Source organism: Diadema setosum, chromosome 4 (assembly GCF_964275005.1).
Source record: "Diadema setosum chromosome 4, eeDiaSeto1, whole genome shotgun sequence".
Taxonomy (NCBI): domain Eukaryota; kingdom Metazoa; phylum Echinodermata; class Echinoidea; order Diadematoida; family Diadematidae; genus Diadema; species Diadema setosum.
This window is the reverse complement of record NC_092688.1, coordinates 8,020,839-8,037,490: the sequence shown is the minus strand read 5'-3', so window position 1 is coordinate 8,037,490 and position 16,652 is coordinate 8,020,839. Positions and strand designations below refer to the sequence as shown.

Genomic DNA, 16,652 nt, shown 5'->3' with positions numbered 1-16,652 from the left:
TTTCCTGTAATCTCTTTGGATGTTTATTTTTCGACAAAATTGACAATAAAAAGTCGCGATTTTTTGTTATGTTTTGACGATTGAGCGCCACTATTCAGTTGGGAGCAGAGAATTTGAGGACTTTTTTTTTTTTGCTTGTTTGCTTATCGGGCACCACAAATTGTACCAAAAAAAAAAAAAAATGGGAGGACGATTTTGGGCACCGCATTTTTTAAGGGTATTATCTGTTTGTTCATAAATATACATTTTAATCATTATTTTCTGTGTGTCGCGTCTGTGAGGGAATGTTGTCTTGAGGCTGTTGTACCGTCACAATTCTATGATGGCTAGCCGTGAAATTTCCTAAAATTTAACTAAAGTAGGCCTACATTTCGGGTTTTTTTTTTTTGTGATGATGCAAAACAAGAACAGATACACCATTCATGGGCGTGACCTGTCATGGGGGGGGGGGGGGGTGCGTTGGGTGCAAACGCACCCCCCCCCCCCTCAGACAAAAAAAAAAACAAACAAAACAAAGCAAAAACCTTCAGCCTGCGAGCGACTTCAACGCCGGACGTTAAGTAATTATTCTTGTTTGTTGTTGTTGTTTTTTGTTTTTTTTTGCACCAGGGACAAAAAATTTGTGGGCAAAGACAATTCGCACCCCGGGCTCTGGCAGCACTGATTTTATACATATCTACTAGTATTCTACAGTGTTTACTATTTATCGACCGTACTGTACATCCGTACGGTACGGAGCACATACACGTTTGTATAATACGTGTCCTACATACGAGTACTATAAATAGGGTCTATGTAGAGCACGTTACTTCTGACCAATCTATATTGATAATGCGAGCCCAAGTGCGAGCCTTAGCCTCATAAAAAAAAAATACAAATAAATAAATAAAAAAAACACACACACACACATGGAAGGGCAAGTATCATTTTGCTCACCCCCTCCCATAATTCCCGAGACAAGAAGATTTTCTTGCTTTTTTGAGAGAGAAAAAATTTGCCCAATAGAAACAGTGGAGGGGCAAGCATACGTTTGCCCCCCATAATTAATAATTCTCGAAATGAGAATATTTTCTTGCTTTTTGATAGAAAAAAAAAATTGCCCCTATAATATTGGAGGGGCAAACGCACAATTTGCCCCACCCCACATAATTATAATTCCCAAGATGAAAAGATTTTCTTGCTTTTTTGTTAGAAATCTGTCAAATTATTTCATCCAAAGTGTGCACGAGGTGGCAGGTTGCTGAATTTCAATTCTAAAAAAGCGAAATCTCTCTCGTGTGGGAGGGGGATACCCCTTCCCACACCCTCACCCGTTCGGTCTATTTTCCATGGATTTAATACACTACATGTCTATAATAGACTGACAAATTTACAAATGTTTCATCGAAATTGTGCACCAGATCTATCACTTTGCCTTCGTCGTGAGGGAAGGGATATTATCTCATTTCAATTAACCCTTTCCCATTGGCGTAGCCGGGGGGGGGGGGGGGGAGGCGATGGGGCAGTCGCCCCCCCCCCTCCCCCCCCCCCCCCCAAGATTTTGACCGGGGATTTGGAAGGCGGAAAAAATATAATCGAATATGGAAGAGGTATCTTGAAACCCTACCATTGCCTTGTCCCTTCTGTAGACTTAGTACACTGTGGGGAATGACAATTTCCGGATTTTCCACAAAAAGTGTGCTTCAGATCGCTTTATTTCAATTCTAAAAACTCAAAAGCTCCGTCGAGCGGGAGGGTGTATCCCCCTCCCACATCCTCCCCCTAAGCTCTACCTCACAATACTTTGTACATACACAAAGATGATGCGCACTCGGAATAAGAGCCAAAAAACACTTCAATGGAAAAAAAAAACTATTTGTTTAAATTATGAATTTTTGGGAGGGGCTGGAAAAATTCAAGTATTGCACCAAAAGTGTGGAGAAATGCCCCTTAAATTATGTACCATCGTGTGCATGCTTTTTCTGTTTGATTGCTTAACACACAGCGTTCATAATATTCATTGTAAGAATAATTGATACAAGAATTTAGTCTATCTAATAATGGCATTTTATAGGAAAATTGTTCAATAATAATTCACATCAAAATGTACTGCTTCCTTAAACAAGTGGGACTGTTTCAAGTCGATCAAACACGCAAAAACCTGCATTAAATTGCACCATTTACAACTTACATCAAAATGCAAAAAGTTCTCACCGTGGGAGGGGAAACAACAGTTTACTCCTTCCCACACCCTCCCCCCTCGCTCGCTTCGATTGCTCGGGCTCGGTCGCGTTCATGACATCAATGTAAGAATTAATACAAGAAGCTTATTTAAATGAAATAATATAGGCACATTGTTCAATAACAATTAACATTTTAATGTATATACTGCTACCTTAAACAAGTGGGACTGTTTCAAGTCGATAAAACACGCAAAAACCTGCATCAAATTGCACCATTTACAACATCAAAATGCAAAAAGTTCTCACCGTGGGAGGGGGACACACCCTATACCCCCTCGCTCACTCCGCTCGCTCTTGCTTGGTCGCGTTGATATTCAGTGTAAATATTAAAACAGGGAGTTTATTGGGATGATACTATTTTATAGGCAAATTGTTCAAAATATACTGCCACCTTAAACAAGTGGGGCAGTTTTAAGTCGATAAAACAAGCAAATAACATGTATCAAATTGCACCATTTACAACATCAAAATGCAAAAAGTTCTCACCGTGGGAGGGGGACACCCCCTCCCACACCCTCCCCCCGCTCCCTCCGCTCGCTCTTGCTTGGTCGCGTTCATGATATTCAGTGTAAATATTAAAAACAGGAAGTTTATTTGGATACTAATTTATAGGCAAATTATTCAATAATTGCATCAAAATATAAGTGGGACTGTTTCAAGTCGATAAAACAAGCAGAAACATGCACCAAATTGCACCATTTACAACATTAAAACGTGGGAGGGGGGAACAACCCCCTCCCACACCCTCCCAGTCCCCCTTGTTCGCTCTGCTTGCTCGGGCTCGGTCGCTTCGCTCCCTCGCATACTAACAACCCCCCCCCCAAAAAAAAAACAAAAACAAAACAAAACAAAAACAAAAACAAAAAAACAAAAACAAAAACAAAAACAAAAACAAAAAAGATGAAATCCTAGCTACGCCGGTGCCCTCTCCCCGCTTGGTTTCCCTTAAGAAAAAACACTAAAAGTCTGGGGATTGAGAGCTTCCTAAATTCCAAATGTCTGTCCAAAAAAAACTAATGTCAAAAACGCACCCCCTTGAAAAAAAGCTGGTGACGCCCCTGTAATTCGACTTGCCTTGCAGACCCTTCTATGCGTGGTTCATAACGAGTGTAGAGCAGAATAATGAAATTTTGGGGCCCGTTGCATAAAAGTTATTATTATGGTAACTTTGCCATCCAATAACTTATTGTATAACTTCAATGGAATTTTGATTTTGGTTGGCTGTTGAGTATCGTTGCCATGGTAATAGTTTGCCCAAACTTTAATTGAACAACCTTTGAGGGTCAAGAGTGAAATATGATTTCAGACGAGGAGAGCCAGCTAGGCCATCCGACGAATCCAGCCCTTCATAGGCCCTGGTATATACACAACAATACTTCCTTTCTCGGACTGTCCACAAATCAATCCAAGATCGTGCCATGGTGAGGGACCGGAATCCAAAGTTAGATTGGGTAGAGACTGACTTCTAAACCTACTAGATTGAGATTTTCGATCTTGTTTTAGATTGATCCTTCATCTCAATTTAAAAGAAAATAGCGAGTATATATAGGCCCTATGAGCATTTAATTCACTGGTGAGTGTTTTCACGAGGCAGTCATAAATGCCGGTAACCACATGCCATACCAAGGCCATAACCGTAAACAGGGCCGGTGGAGCATTTTCAAAAGTAGGGGGGGGGGGCACTTCCGGGTTTCATGAGCTATCAAAAAAAAAAAAAAAAAAAAGGGAGGGGGTCTTCAGCTCATCTTTCCCCTTCCCTTTCCGGGTGTCTTCAGCTGACAATGAAAAAAAAAAAAAAAATGGGGGTGGGGTCTTCAGCGCAAAAACATACCGCGCTCACACTTCAAGATCTCTTTTTAGTCCCACTTACGTACTTCCGGGTTAAAAAAAAAGGGGGGGGGGCAAAGTGATGACACCTTATGTATTCCTTTGTATGGTCCACCGACCATTAATGTCGGACATAACTTGAAACTTCTTAGGCCCTATAGTTTTATAATCATTCTGCATGTTCGTCAGATTGTTTTCTAAGTCGGCTTGATTAGTAAAATTTGCGCTCTATCTCAAGTTGTTTACCATGGGGAAAGCCTTTCTCTATAGAACCCTCGCTACTTCGAATCAACTGAAACAGATGCATGTACTGAATATAAGTGAGAAGGGAGGCAGGAGGAGGATTATGAAGTGGAAGGGGTGAGAGAAGACATCAAGTATCATGGTCGGCGGAGCCGTGGGGGCTGTGGGGGCTCGGGCCCCCACGCTTTTTGTGCACATTACAAAGGAATACATATGGTGTCATCACTTTGGGCCCCCCGGAAATGGAAGAGGAAAGATGAGCTGAGGGCCTTTTTTTACTAGTATATTGGTGGTGTAGTGGTGATGGATGGCCGATTCTGCTTGTTGATTGATATTCGGCATTCTACTCAAGTACTTGCTTGTTCATTGATCTATCATCAAACTATCGCGACCATATCGATCTGCCTGGTATCGATCTACTGCAATGCAGCGCAGCAGCATGCGCATCAATGCAGGGTGCATTCTCGGTAGTGTCACTCTGTCGGCAACCGGCAGCCACTAACTGTCTGTAGTGTTGTGATCGTCGGATCGTAGATCGTCGCAACATCCGACCGGGAGCTCGAGAAGGAACTTGGAAGCCGTATTGTAATTTGTAGGTTAACAGCAGCTGACTGAGGGTAAATTCTTACTGTCAGTAGACCTAATCACAATTTCTTGGCACGGAATCAATAGTAGAATTCCTACCGTTGTTGGCGTTGATGTTCAAGAAACTACATAGGGCCTAATTGGTGTTCAACTGAACTTTATCTTGTGCCGGCCGTGGCTGAGCGCTGTGCCTGTACTACTACTAGGTCCTACTGTAACGTTAGAGTTGTAGAGGTCTAGGTCCCTACTTTTAACGTTAGTGTGGCGTCAAGGAATTGGCAGAAAATTCTGTTCAGCTAGCTGAAGATGCGTTCGTGAACAGGTAGGGTATTCTGAATCTAACGGTTAGACAGAAAGATCGTCTGTCCGGAGGAGACTTTTATTTATTTATTTATTTTCTTATTTTCTTATTTTTATTACTTGATATTAGACTTAGAGCAATGTCTATTAGAGTATTAATTGGACGTTATCGCTCTCCTCCGGGAGGGGATCCGTGAAGCCAGACGCAGTCTCCGCGGAACATATCCCCGACAGTATTCAACAGTTACAGACCGATCTTTCGGTCAAGAAGGAATCCTGAATCCACTCTGATCAAACTTTATAGGCCAAACTTAAGTTGGATAGCTTTTTTGTTCCAGCAGTCACTGACTTTTCTTCTTAAAAAGTCAGGCTGTCGATGTTGATAGCCCTGTAACCACGGAGCGCTCCTTGATGGCTTTTCTTTACACAGTTAATGAGTAACGTTAGGCTAGGCCCGGGCTGATCGCAGTTAAATACTAACGTACAAAATCTATAGCCCTTCCCTGACTAAACAACTGGTTATAAGATGCTGACGATGCCTGATTTAGGTTAATGAATTAAGTGTTATTGTTTTGTGTTAAGTCTAACCTGTTAGTGTTAGATGATACATCCCGATAATAGAACTCTAGCTAACGTTAGAGTCTATAGGTCTGATACTATGTTGCTTGTGCCCTGTATTAATACTAGAAATATTTTTAGTTAGGCTGTAGAAGTAACCTTCAAAGTGAGACTAATGTAATATCAATAAGAGTGCTGTCTCTGTCTAGCTACACTAACCTAACATTTTAGCACCTTTCTAGTGTCCTAGCTAACACTGACACTGAGTTATATCTAACGTTAGTAAATGACAACTAGGCCTAACTCAACTGGTTAGAAGACGTCTAGATCTATTTCTTTTTTAATTATTTATAAGCCAGCAATTTTGTTAGATTAGAAATGGGTATTTAATAGCTTAATGTTATTTGCTCGTGAATATTGTCATTTCTCAAGGCCAAGGAAAATCATGCAAACCCCATCAGGAAAGAATGTTATACCTATCTTCAGCAAACGGAAGCGACCTCGCCAAGCTCTTTATGCTCTTCCTGCATCACAAAATGCCAGCAACCAAGTGCAAGGTATGTGTTTATATGGTCACATCCTGTAAATCCAGTCATCAAGATCATCAGTTACTTTTATATTTTTTTTTAATGTTAATCATATATGGATATGTTGGCCAAGACCCAGTATGAGCGAGCTTTTCAGTTGATATTACTGACTGTGAACTGATTTCATTTTTTTTTTCCCCAATGAATGGACAAATGCATACTTTGTATTAAATGTATTATTCTTAATGGAAATGAAATGGAATGCTATGACAGTGAAACAAACTCATTGCATTGCTGGTATTGAAAATCCCATCACATTTCAAAGAGAAACAACCACTAAGGTATTGACTCTTGGCTTGATACTGTTCTCCTTTTTCACATTCAGATATTTATAAGTACAAGGGAATCAAAAATACTTTTTGGTGATCATACAAAATTTACTGGTGGTTTGGAGTTCAGACTGCTATTCCAGGATTGGTGATAGAATTGACCTAGTATAGGACCATAATTTCAATGTATACGTGAGAGTTCATAAAGTTAATGATGTCAACTCTTTTTATTTTACTTCCAGGGGAAGCTGTTACACCATCCAAATCTCATGGAGATGTCTCAAGTGCACCCCAACATGGTAATTGGGTAGGAGGTCAGAGTTCATCTCAACAACGCGGGAGACCACCACTCGCACCGACCACTGCAAATACCAGCCATACAAATGAGCAGTGGCAACGTCAATCCCAACCTCGAGGCTTAGAAAATAAACCGAATGCTCCAGGTTAGGTGGTGATATAAGATCTTGGGCACTGTGTAGAGAACCTTCAGATGGAGATGGGTTCACACTGCATACTGACAGCTGAAGTTGATACTGCTATCTTGATTAGATGTGAAAGTAGAATCACTTTTGATTTCCTAGGTGTTTAATGGCAATTTTTTTTTTTAATCTGTTTCTAGCTCACAAGCCAGTGTGCAAGAGATGACACACATTTTCTGTTAGGGTAAAGACCACTCTGATGTTCATTCTACAAGGTCACATACATTATATTTTGTTTATACTTTCATAAAGTGCTTGACTTTTTCATGCTAGTCTGACATATCAAATCAAACTTGTACACAGTAAGAGAACACTGCCTTTAAGTAAGTAACCAAAATTGGTCTTAAGTTCTGTGCAATAGGTGCAGTGATATGGTTTGTTTGATTTAGCTGCTGTGAATATTACCTTGATTATTATTTTTGTTTCATCAAGTGGTTGAACTGCTCAGTGTATTGATTAGGAAAAATATTGTTGATGATGTTGATGATGATGTTTCTGTAGATTATATCACTGAGAAGTGTAGGAGATATTGATTTATTTGATTGAAACAGAAATAACCAACCACATTCTCACAGGAGAGCATTAATGTCTCAACATTTTATTCAAGACTTGTTCCTATGATGGCTTCTGCTGAAGATGAGAAGCCATAACCCTAACTGTAACCCTAACCTTAACCACTGTTTCTTGTTGTGTTAGGGCTGTATCAAAAGCAATTCCTCATGCACTGATATCAAAACATTTGCATTCTTTGTAATGTAAGTAAAACCATTTCTCTTCTTTTATTAGATAGTGATCAGGCATTTATTTGCATTTTGTTGTTGACCTGAATGCTTCAAAGTCTATCTTGAAATGCTATCAGTAAACTTGATGGAAGACATGAATGTCAAATGGCAGAAAAGAAACCAAAGTCTGTATTCATGGGTTTACACAGGCATGATGAAGGTGTCTCAGCGGCAACCAGCCATGAAACAAGACGGTAGAAACTACTGGCCCAACGGAGGTGGCAGCCATCAACCAGACAAAAGGCAGCACATGCAAGCACACTCGCATCCACCTCCTAACAAAATTGCCAGACAGTATGCACCTGTACAGCAAGATCAAATGCAAATGAGCCCCCAGTATCCTGTGAGGTAGTAAAGCTTGAAATAATTGATAGCATTTTCTGTAAGTTTCATAAAGCTAGTCAGTGATGTGCATGAGAAAAGATAAGAAGTTGCTTATTATAGTAACAGACACTTAAGGCATGCATTGGTGGTGTGAAATTTCCCTTGAACATTTGCATAAGAGAAAAACTTAAAGTAACTGTCAAAGTGTGACTGCTGTAGAGTAGGGTCCATCTTTACTAATCAGTCTAAACAATTGACTTTCCGATCGTGTATTAAAAGAAAGGAATATGTAAAAACAAGAAAATCCTTCATTCATAAGAACTTTTGTCATTCTTACTCCTATTTGTACACACAAAAATTACCATAAAATATCATCCTAAGAGCAACTCTCTTTATGGCACAATTTGCTTGTGAATGTCTACTTTTGTACGGAGTAGATCTGTACTGTTTGATTAATTCTATTTGTAATTGAATTAAGAATTGCAAATGACATAACACTTTCCTAGCTCTTGGTTTAAAGATTCATGTATAGTTTGTTTTCATTTGTTTGCTATGACCAGCTCCATGCAGCCACCATTGACTGGGTCCAAGCTTGGTCCTCACCAACCACCCAGAACTCTACCCCAGGATGTCCTTCAGAGCAGAACAGTCCCCCACACAGCCACCAGTTCACATGCCAATGCTGCAATTAAGACAAATACTGGTGCTCCACTTCCATTCAGAATGCCACCCTCGCCCCTAAGCAGAGTAAATGTAAGTTTAGCAATTTCAGAATGTAGCAGTTTTTTTTATGCCTCCGCCAACAAAGTGGCCGGAGGCATTATGTTTTCGGGTCGTCCCTACGTCCGTCCCGTTTTGTTTTTGTCGATATATCTCAAGAACCGTGAGGTGGTTTTGCATCAAACTTGGTATGAGGGTATATCCTGGGGGATAATACTTTGTTTGGATTTTAGGATCACGGGGTCAAAGGTCAAAGGTCACAGGTTATTTTGTGAAAAAAAGGTTGAAATTTCATGTTTTTCTCCATATCTCACAAATGGTTCAAGGTATCTTCATGGAACTTAGTATACATGCATGTACCGATGGGCAGTGATTATCTAGGAAAATTGGGGGTCATGGGTCAAAGGTCAGGGGGTCAAAGGTCAAGGTCAACTCCTCAAAATATCACTGCTTTCCTTATATTTATGCAATGCCTGAAGGATTTTTTTTTTTAACTTGATGTATGCATATATAACCCAATATATATTCTGTGGGAAGTTTTTTGCCAAAAAGTCAAAGGTCAAAAGGTCAAGTGAAAGTGCTAAATTGCACTTCTTCCTCCATATCTCAAAAGTAACTCAAGGTATTATCATGAAACTTACATATTTATGCATGTTCTACCTAACAGTGATTCTCTTTGGAACTGTGAGATCAAAGGTCAAAGGCCAGGTTTAGATAATACTATTTTACCATTTGATACTGAAATTATACTTTTTCTCAATACCTTGAAAATTACTCGATGCATAAACTTATAAAAGGGTCAAAAGTCAAGTAAAAATCATCAGTTCCCCCAAATACCTGCACTCTGACGTTTTAATTATTCATCCAATTGAACCTAGTTCTAGGAAAGTGAACATTCAGCACATTTGTGGCAAACCTGTCATTTTAATATTTTGCCAATTGTTTGAAACTTTCATCACACATTGTCAAAACATTGTACTATAGACCTATTAGGAGAAGCATGCATTATTATGGCGGAGGCATACACCAGTCGCCGTAGCGACATTTCTAGTTTTCTATAATTTGTTAGTTTGTCACAGCGAATGTAATCCACTCACTTTTGCATGAAGGTATTATAGTCAATGATCTATGACCAGACAGATGTTTTTGTATTTCATTTTCGTACATATGTTTAATTTGTTAGATTTCTTACTGGTCCAAGTTAAAAAAAAAAAAAAAAATGTTACTTTAATCTGTATGTGTCATAACTTCTTGAGTGATAACCCTCTTTGAGGAAGAATTACCTGGCCAACAACTAATACTACAAATGCAAACATTTATGCAAAAATGACAAGCAGATACAAAGCACTGTCCCACATAATACAGTACTTTTGCAATATCATGAAAAGCTGCTATTGAAACAAGAACAAAAATGTATTGCTGTCAGCATTGCCACTCTTTCCAACTTTATACAAGCAGGCTCCTCCTACCTCTTGGGAGATAAAGGGTCCCCATACTGATGAGCACAGGGCAGACACGTCCATGAAGATTCTGACTGTGGGCATTGAGGAACTCCGGCACTGGGCATCGTCCAAGGACTGTCGGGGACTTGTGTTCTTTGAGCTATTTGGTATTGCTTAGGCCACATTCCTGGCTCTGACAAACTAACAAAATATGTCTACCTCCCTTGACTGTACATTAAGATGGACTTTCCCCCACTCCACTAATAATAAAAATAATAATAGTGAGACTCTTATAAAGCGCACATTTCTACCTAAAAAAGATACTCAAGGCGCTATAGAACAGAGTACATATTGTGTCACGTTACAACAGTATCTCAAAAAATGATAAGACAATAAACCAACAAACAATAGGCCTATATATACGTACACATACTATACATACAGGTATACAATATTGTCAATTTAAATTGAAAATATATGTCTTGAGATTCTTTTTGAAACCATCAATGGAAGATGCTTCTCTAAGAGATTTTGGTAGGCCATTCCATAGTTTTGGGCCCATATATGAAAAAGCCCGATCCCCCCAATTATGCTTGATTCGAGGTACCTGTAATTTTAGCGAGTTTGATGAACGGAGATTACGTGGTGGTTGGTGAAGATGAAGAGTATTTTGAAAATAGACAGGGGCAAATTTGTGCAATGTACGGTAAACAAGAAGAAGAATCTTGAAGTTAATACGTTTTTCTACAGGAAGCCAGTGTAGGGACCGAAGTATTGGGGTAGTATGCACAGTTTTCTTCTTGAAAGTAATGGCACAGTTCTGAAGACGTTGCAGTTTACTGAGTTCTTTTTGTGGAAGGCTGCAAAACAGAGAATTGCAGAAATCTAGACGAGACGAAATAAGAGCATGCATCAGTTTTTCTGCTGCTGATCTAGTTAAATATCTCCGAATTGAGCCCAGGTTACGCAAATGAAATCTTACAGATTGGGATACATATGAAATGTGGTCTTTGAACGTCAGATTTGCATCATAAACCACACCAAGATTACGAACTTTGTTCGAAGGTTTGATATTACTATTGCCAGCACTAGACATTGACTAGATGATAGCAAGTGGATGGAGACAGTGGGTTACATTTTGTGCTTTGTAACCAGCTTGAATTCCCTTGGCATAGGAGAACATAATCAGTACAGTGCACCCCTGTTATAACGAACACGGTTGTAATGAAATTCCAATTACAACGAAATAAAAATCCAGGTCGCAAAATTATCGGCTCTATGTTTTTGTATTGTTTATTTGTTTGGTTATAATGGAATTTCGACATAACGAAAGATATCTAATGGCCCCCGCAGACTTTGTTATGATGGAAGTCTTTATTCTTTTTATCAATTGTGTATTGATGTTGTATGTTGGATTTGAGGTAGAGAGTGAAGACAGAAATGTTTGTAATTATTAGAATGTGGAATGACCACAAAGTGAATTAATATACCAGCTTTTACTTTAGCATACGATGCATCTTCTTTTCTCATGAAAAGATTCGACTCATACTTTTGCCTCAACTCAATCAGGCATTCTGAATTCAGCTGTGTGTGCAGATGGAAGAGGGATAGCAAAGAAATTCACCATCAAAGATGGTCACCATACACTGCAGTGCATCTTTTATGAGACGGTAAATACACATTGGGCAATTCCATTTGCAGTACAATTCTCCTGAAGATCACATTATTTGTATGGACAGGTTTTTCCTGTCACATAATTTTTTTCCCTTTACCCTTCTGCTTTAAAAGTACAGTCTTCTCTCTCTTGTATTTTGTTTCACTTTGTACTATATACTTACGTTCTGCTTGAGTTTGAAATCAGCCCTGAAATGATTTTACTTACATATATTCTTCATCCATGAGATGAAATGTTGCCAAGGTATGCAAAAAAGTAGCTAATATTATATATCAAGATATCATGATGACACTTGTGTACTGCATGATTTAGTTATGCCCACATCTGTATTTATTGCTCATGTTTACATGATCTCACTCGATATGAAATTGTAATAGAACTGTTCAAAACAAAATAACTGTGACAAAAGTAAAAATTGGTCCTGTTGTGATTTAAGATTTTTTTTTTTTTTACATTCACATGCATATATGATAACAGAATGCAGCATTTCACAAAGTCTTGATGATTTTTGATTTACCATCATATTTAGAGGTATTTCAATGATGTGATTTCACTGTCTTTTCTTTCATTCCAATATCCACTTTGACCATGAAATGTGCAATGTTGCATTTGCATTGCAGGACCGCCCCCTGGGTCACTTGACAAGAGGCCAGTGCCTGCGTTGCATGGGCAACATCCCACCCCGGGAGGGACTCTTCCGCTGTGTATCCGTCCGCCCGGCATCAGCCGTGGAACAGAGAGTGATGAGAAGCCTGGTTGCAGCTTGTGACAAGGTGGCCCGACACAGACTTCAGGTCACAAACATTGAGCCTTAGGGAATGCCTGCATGGCTGGACCCATTCCTGCGGTGTAAAGATAGGAATAGCTGCTTTGTTCTTATATCACATGTCTGTATTCTTTGTTTATTTTTAAGTCAATAACCTGGTCATAGAAATGTATTGCTTGTGATGGTTTATTCAAAGCATGTGCTTGCATATTTCACTTATCCCTTCTTGACAAGAGGCTTCTGTTGATAGCCCCATAATCTGTAAATTTAGAATAAGAATTGGAAAATGCCGATACATGTACCACATCAATAAGTATAACTCTGCCTATCCAAATTTTACTTCGAGCAACCATTTTAGCGTGCCATGCATGTCTTTCAGAGCATTTAATTTCTTGTACGTCAGCAAACGGCTAATGATTACACAAGCTGTCACATCCTTCACCTTAACTTCTGACCCTTAACCTCTGAGAGAGATAGATCTCCAAGTTTTGGCACTAGTGATTAATGTCATACTGTGATACCATCACAAAGATTTAGTGCATGTTGTGAAGCATTTCTCATCTTATCTCAAAGAGTAATCCAAGAATGTGACCATCATATTTGACCCTGCCTTTCCATTTAGCCTGATATGATTGAAATCATTCTTCTATTTTGATTTGTTGTACATACCATCTTTTGAGTGAATATAAAATATTTCATATAATTTTATCAAAGAATGGCCCACAAGGTCACCCTTCATTATACTTGTCTCAAGATCATATTGAAGGATCGTCTTTGTACCTCAATACTTCGACCTATACCTAGTGTGAATGTCACCGTGAACTTTTATCCTTTGCAGTTTCCATTTCACCAACAAAGTGAACACTTTTTACCTGAGAATGTTTTATTTTACATCACTTGGTCAAAGTCAGTTACCGAGAGCAGTCAGACATATTTTTTTTTAAATTAAATTAACCCCTATGTAATTCAGCCCTTAAATGATGTAATTGGGCTAATCAAAAACTGAAAATTTTTCTTCATGAACCTAGTATGAAAGCAGAATTCCCTACATGTATAAGGCAGATAAGATAAAGGTTCAGGCCATTTTCTTTGTAATCAATAGTTATGAATATTCAGGTTTGAGAATGTTGAATAGAGTTTTGATGTTGTTGATGTCAAGATATCACATGATGTATTATATATTTGATAGAGGAATATACTAATTCAATGATGTGCAGTAAAGATGTAATAATATCACATACTATATTTTGTATCAAAGTTACTGCTTATTTCATGGGACACAATCCATCTACAGAAAACATGGCCTGAAGTGTCTGTTATAGAGAAGGCTTGGTCAAATGTAATTCTTCGCCATTAAACTTGCCTGGCAAAGTTCTGCTTTGTAAGCTGCTTGAATAAGTTAGCTTTACCCAATTCTTATGTCACTGAATGTAAATGCCATTGTTAAATTGAACTCAATGAATATCTCATCCCTTGATGTTAAAAAGAAACACAAACCACAAATATCTCGAATTATGTGTATACTGTAACTATCCAGATCTATTCAAAGAAGATTCATTGAGCAAATTGATGTAGTGTATACAGTATTATAAGTACATGTAGATGAGTTGGTTAAACAAAGCAAAACAAACAAAAACAAGCTAAAAACTTGATGTCTTGTGTGTACGTTGAAATTCAGCAGCAATGGAAAGAACACCATATACATATCAGAATGCAGTTCTGTAATGAATCTGGTATATTCCCACCGGACAGTTTTCAGTAGAGAAGCCTCGACAAGCAAGAGCGTAAAGTGCTACATTGACACTGAATGGCAGTGAAGGGACTGCAATATTACAGAGTGTAACAACCCAAGGGATTAAAAAGCCATCGACTTACTTTCCAGCTTCCCAAAAATGGCACTACACCACAACTTAGTGTAAGTCTGTGCATGTGTACATGGGCTGTAGTGACAAATGTGCAAAAAATATTACAATCAATAAAATTGTTTGCCCTATTGCAAATGAGATACTGTGACAGCAGTGTGTTTATAGCAATTGTCATGGAGCTCATTGATAAGATCACATTAAACCTTTGCCCAATGGGCAAATATGTAACAGAAATGCCGTAACTTTAGTGTTCTGATTAGTGTAGATAACATCCAAGTACACTGGGCATCAATTTCACCTCCATTATCAAAAAAAAAAAAAGAAAAAAAAAAGAGGAAGAATATATATATATATATATATATATATATATATATATATATATACAGTGCACTCACATTATAACGAACATGACTATATCGAAATTCCAGTTACAAGGAAGAGTAAAAATTTAGGCTCCAACATAATGTCTATGTTCTTTATCGTTCATTTGTTCAGTTATAACGAAATTTTGATATAACGAAAGAAAACTGCAGGTCCCGAGAGCTTCTTTGTAATGGGAGTCCACTGTCTATAAATCATAATAAATGCATTGCCAGCTTATTTTTTCATTACATATAATATTATATGTATGTATATATATATATATATATATATATATATATACAGTGTATATATACAGTGTATATATGTGTGTATATATATACAGTGTATATGAAAGAAATGCAGTAGTGGTATATGTACACAGCCCCATTTTTGGCCCCAGCTCTGGTAACCAAATCAAACCACATGTACAAAGTTGAAATTACATGTGTTCAATAGGTGATATTGAAAGGTATTTAAACCCAGAAGTAAGTGTGTAAACATTTGGCCAGTTCATGGGGGCATTTCATGAAGGAACTTGTCGGATAAAATATCTGACAAGTCAATTACATGTACAGTTAAACTCGCATAAGTCGATCTCGGGACTGAGCAAAACACATCGACTTAGGCGATTTTCGACTTGTGCGTAAGTCGAAAAAAATCGACTTAACAACAGTTACACCACACGTACATTATGTATGTTGTCTACTCTGGAGCCGAGAGCTGGAGAGGTGTGCCACAGCACGGGTCGCCCGGCAGGCCCGCGGCTAACATTGCATGGACAGTGCATTAGTATTGGCACAGCTGGTCCGATTACTTTACACCCTTGTTAAACCTTGGGGAAGTGAATATGAACGATATTTGAGCAGTGATTGATTCCAGTTTACCATACCGTGGCTTGAAATGCGTGTAGATAGACGTGTAATTCTGATTTACCCGTGCCCGTAACTTTCCCCCTACTTTCCGCTTTGAAAACTCAGCAGCTTCATCCATCCACTGCACAACGCAAACTGCAAACATACACAGACTATACACAGCCCAGTCGCTGTACCTACGTATCGCTAGCGCGACAGCCGCTGTACCAGCGGACCTCCAAACACGAAGAGAGTTCAACAATCGCATGCGATCGCTTTGAATTTTGATATTTTAGGTCATTTTTTTTTTTGTCACCTGTATGGTCGGGCTAGTTCTTATGTAAACAAAAACTGGCGTCTCGTGATATTGACAGTGATTTATTTGCACAATAAAATCTTATTCGACTTAGACACAGTGAATTTAATGGTTTTTCCGTGAAAGTGTTCTTGGAATTTCATCGACTTAGGCGAGTATTCGACTTACAAAATTCGACTTGTGAGTGAATTAATACACGTAAGTCAATGGGAAAAAATTGGGACTTTTTAAAATCGACTTGCGCGATTATTCGACATATGCGATGTCGACTTAGGCGAGTTTAACTGTATATCCGACAAGTTTTGAGAAATTCTTTAGTCTGATTGGCTGATTTCTCTGAACTTGTCGGATATAATTGACTTGTCAGACATTTTATCCGACAAGTTCCTTCATGAAATGCCCCCCATATCCAACTAGTAAGGAAGAAAATGACTGCAATATGTTAATTCGTATCAAGTGCGGACTGAAACCTTGCCTG

At 38.6% G+C, this 16,652-nt stretch overlaps 1 protein-coding gene across 1 annotated transcript; it reads left to right on the top strand.

Moving 5' to 3' along the window:
* Window positions 1-4,837: 4,837 nt before the first annotated feature.
* LOC140226825 (uncharacterized) lies at window positions 4,838-14,878 on the top strand. Its single transcript, XM_072307253.1, has 8 exons — window positions 4,838-4,884; window positions 6,168-6,292; window positions 6,834-7,034; window positions 8,002-8,200; window positions 8,737-8,929; window positions 10,355-10,505; window positions 11,908-12,008; window positions 12,634-14,878. Exons 2-8 carry the CDS (start codon window positions 6,181-6,183, stop codon window positions 12,826-12,828), a joined length of 1,152 nt encoding a protein of 383 aa, XP_072163354.1. The 5' UTR covers window positions 4,838-4,884; window positions 6,168-6,180; the 3' UTR covers window positions 12,829-14,878.
* The last annotated feature ends 1,774 nt before the right edge of the window (window positions 14,879-16,652 follow it).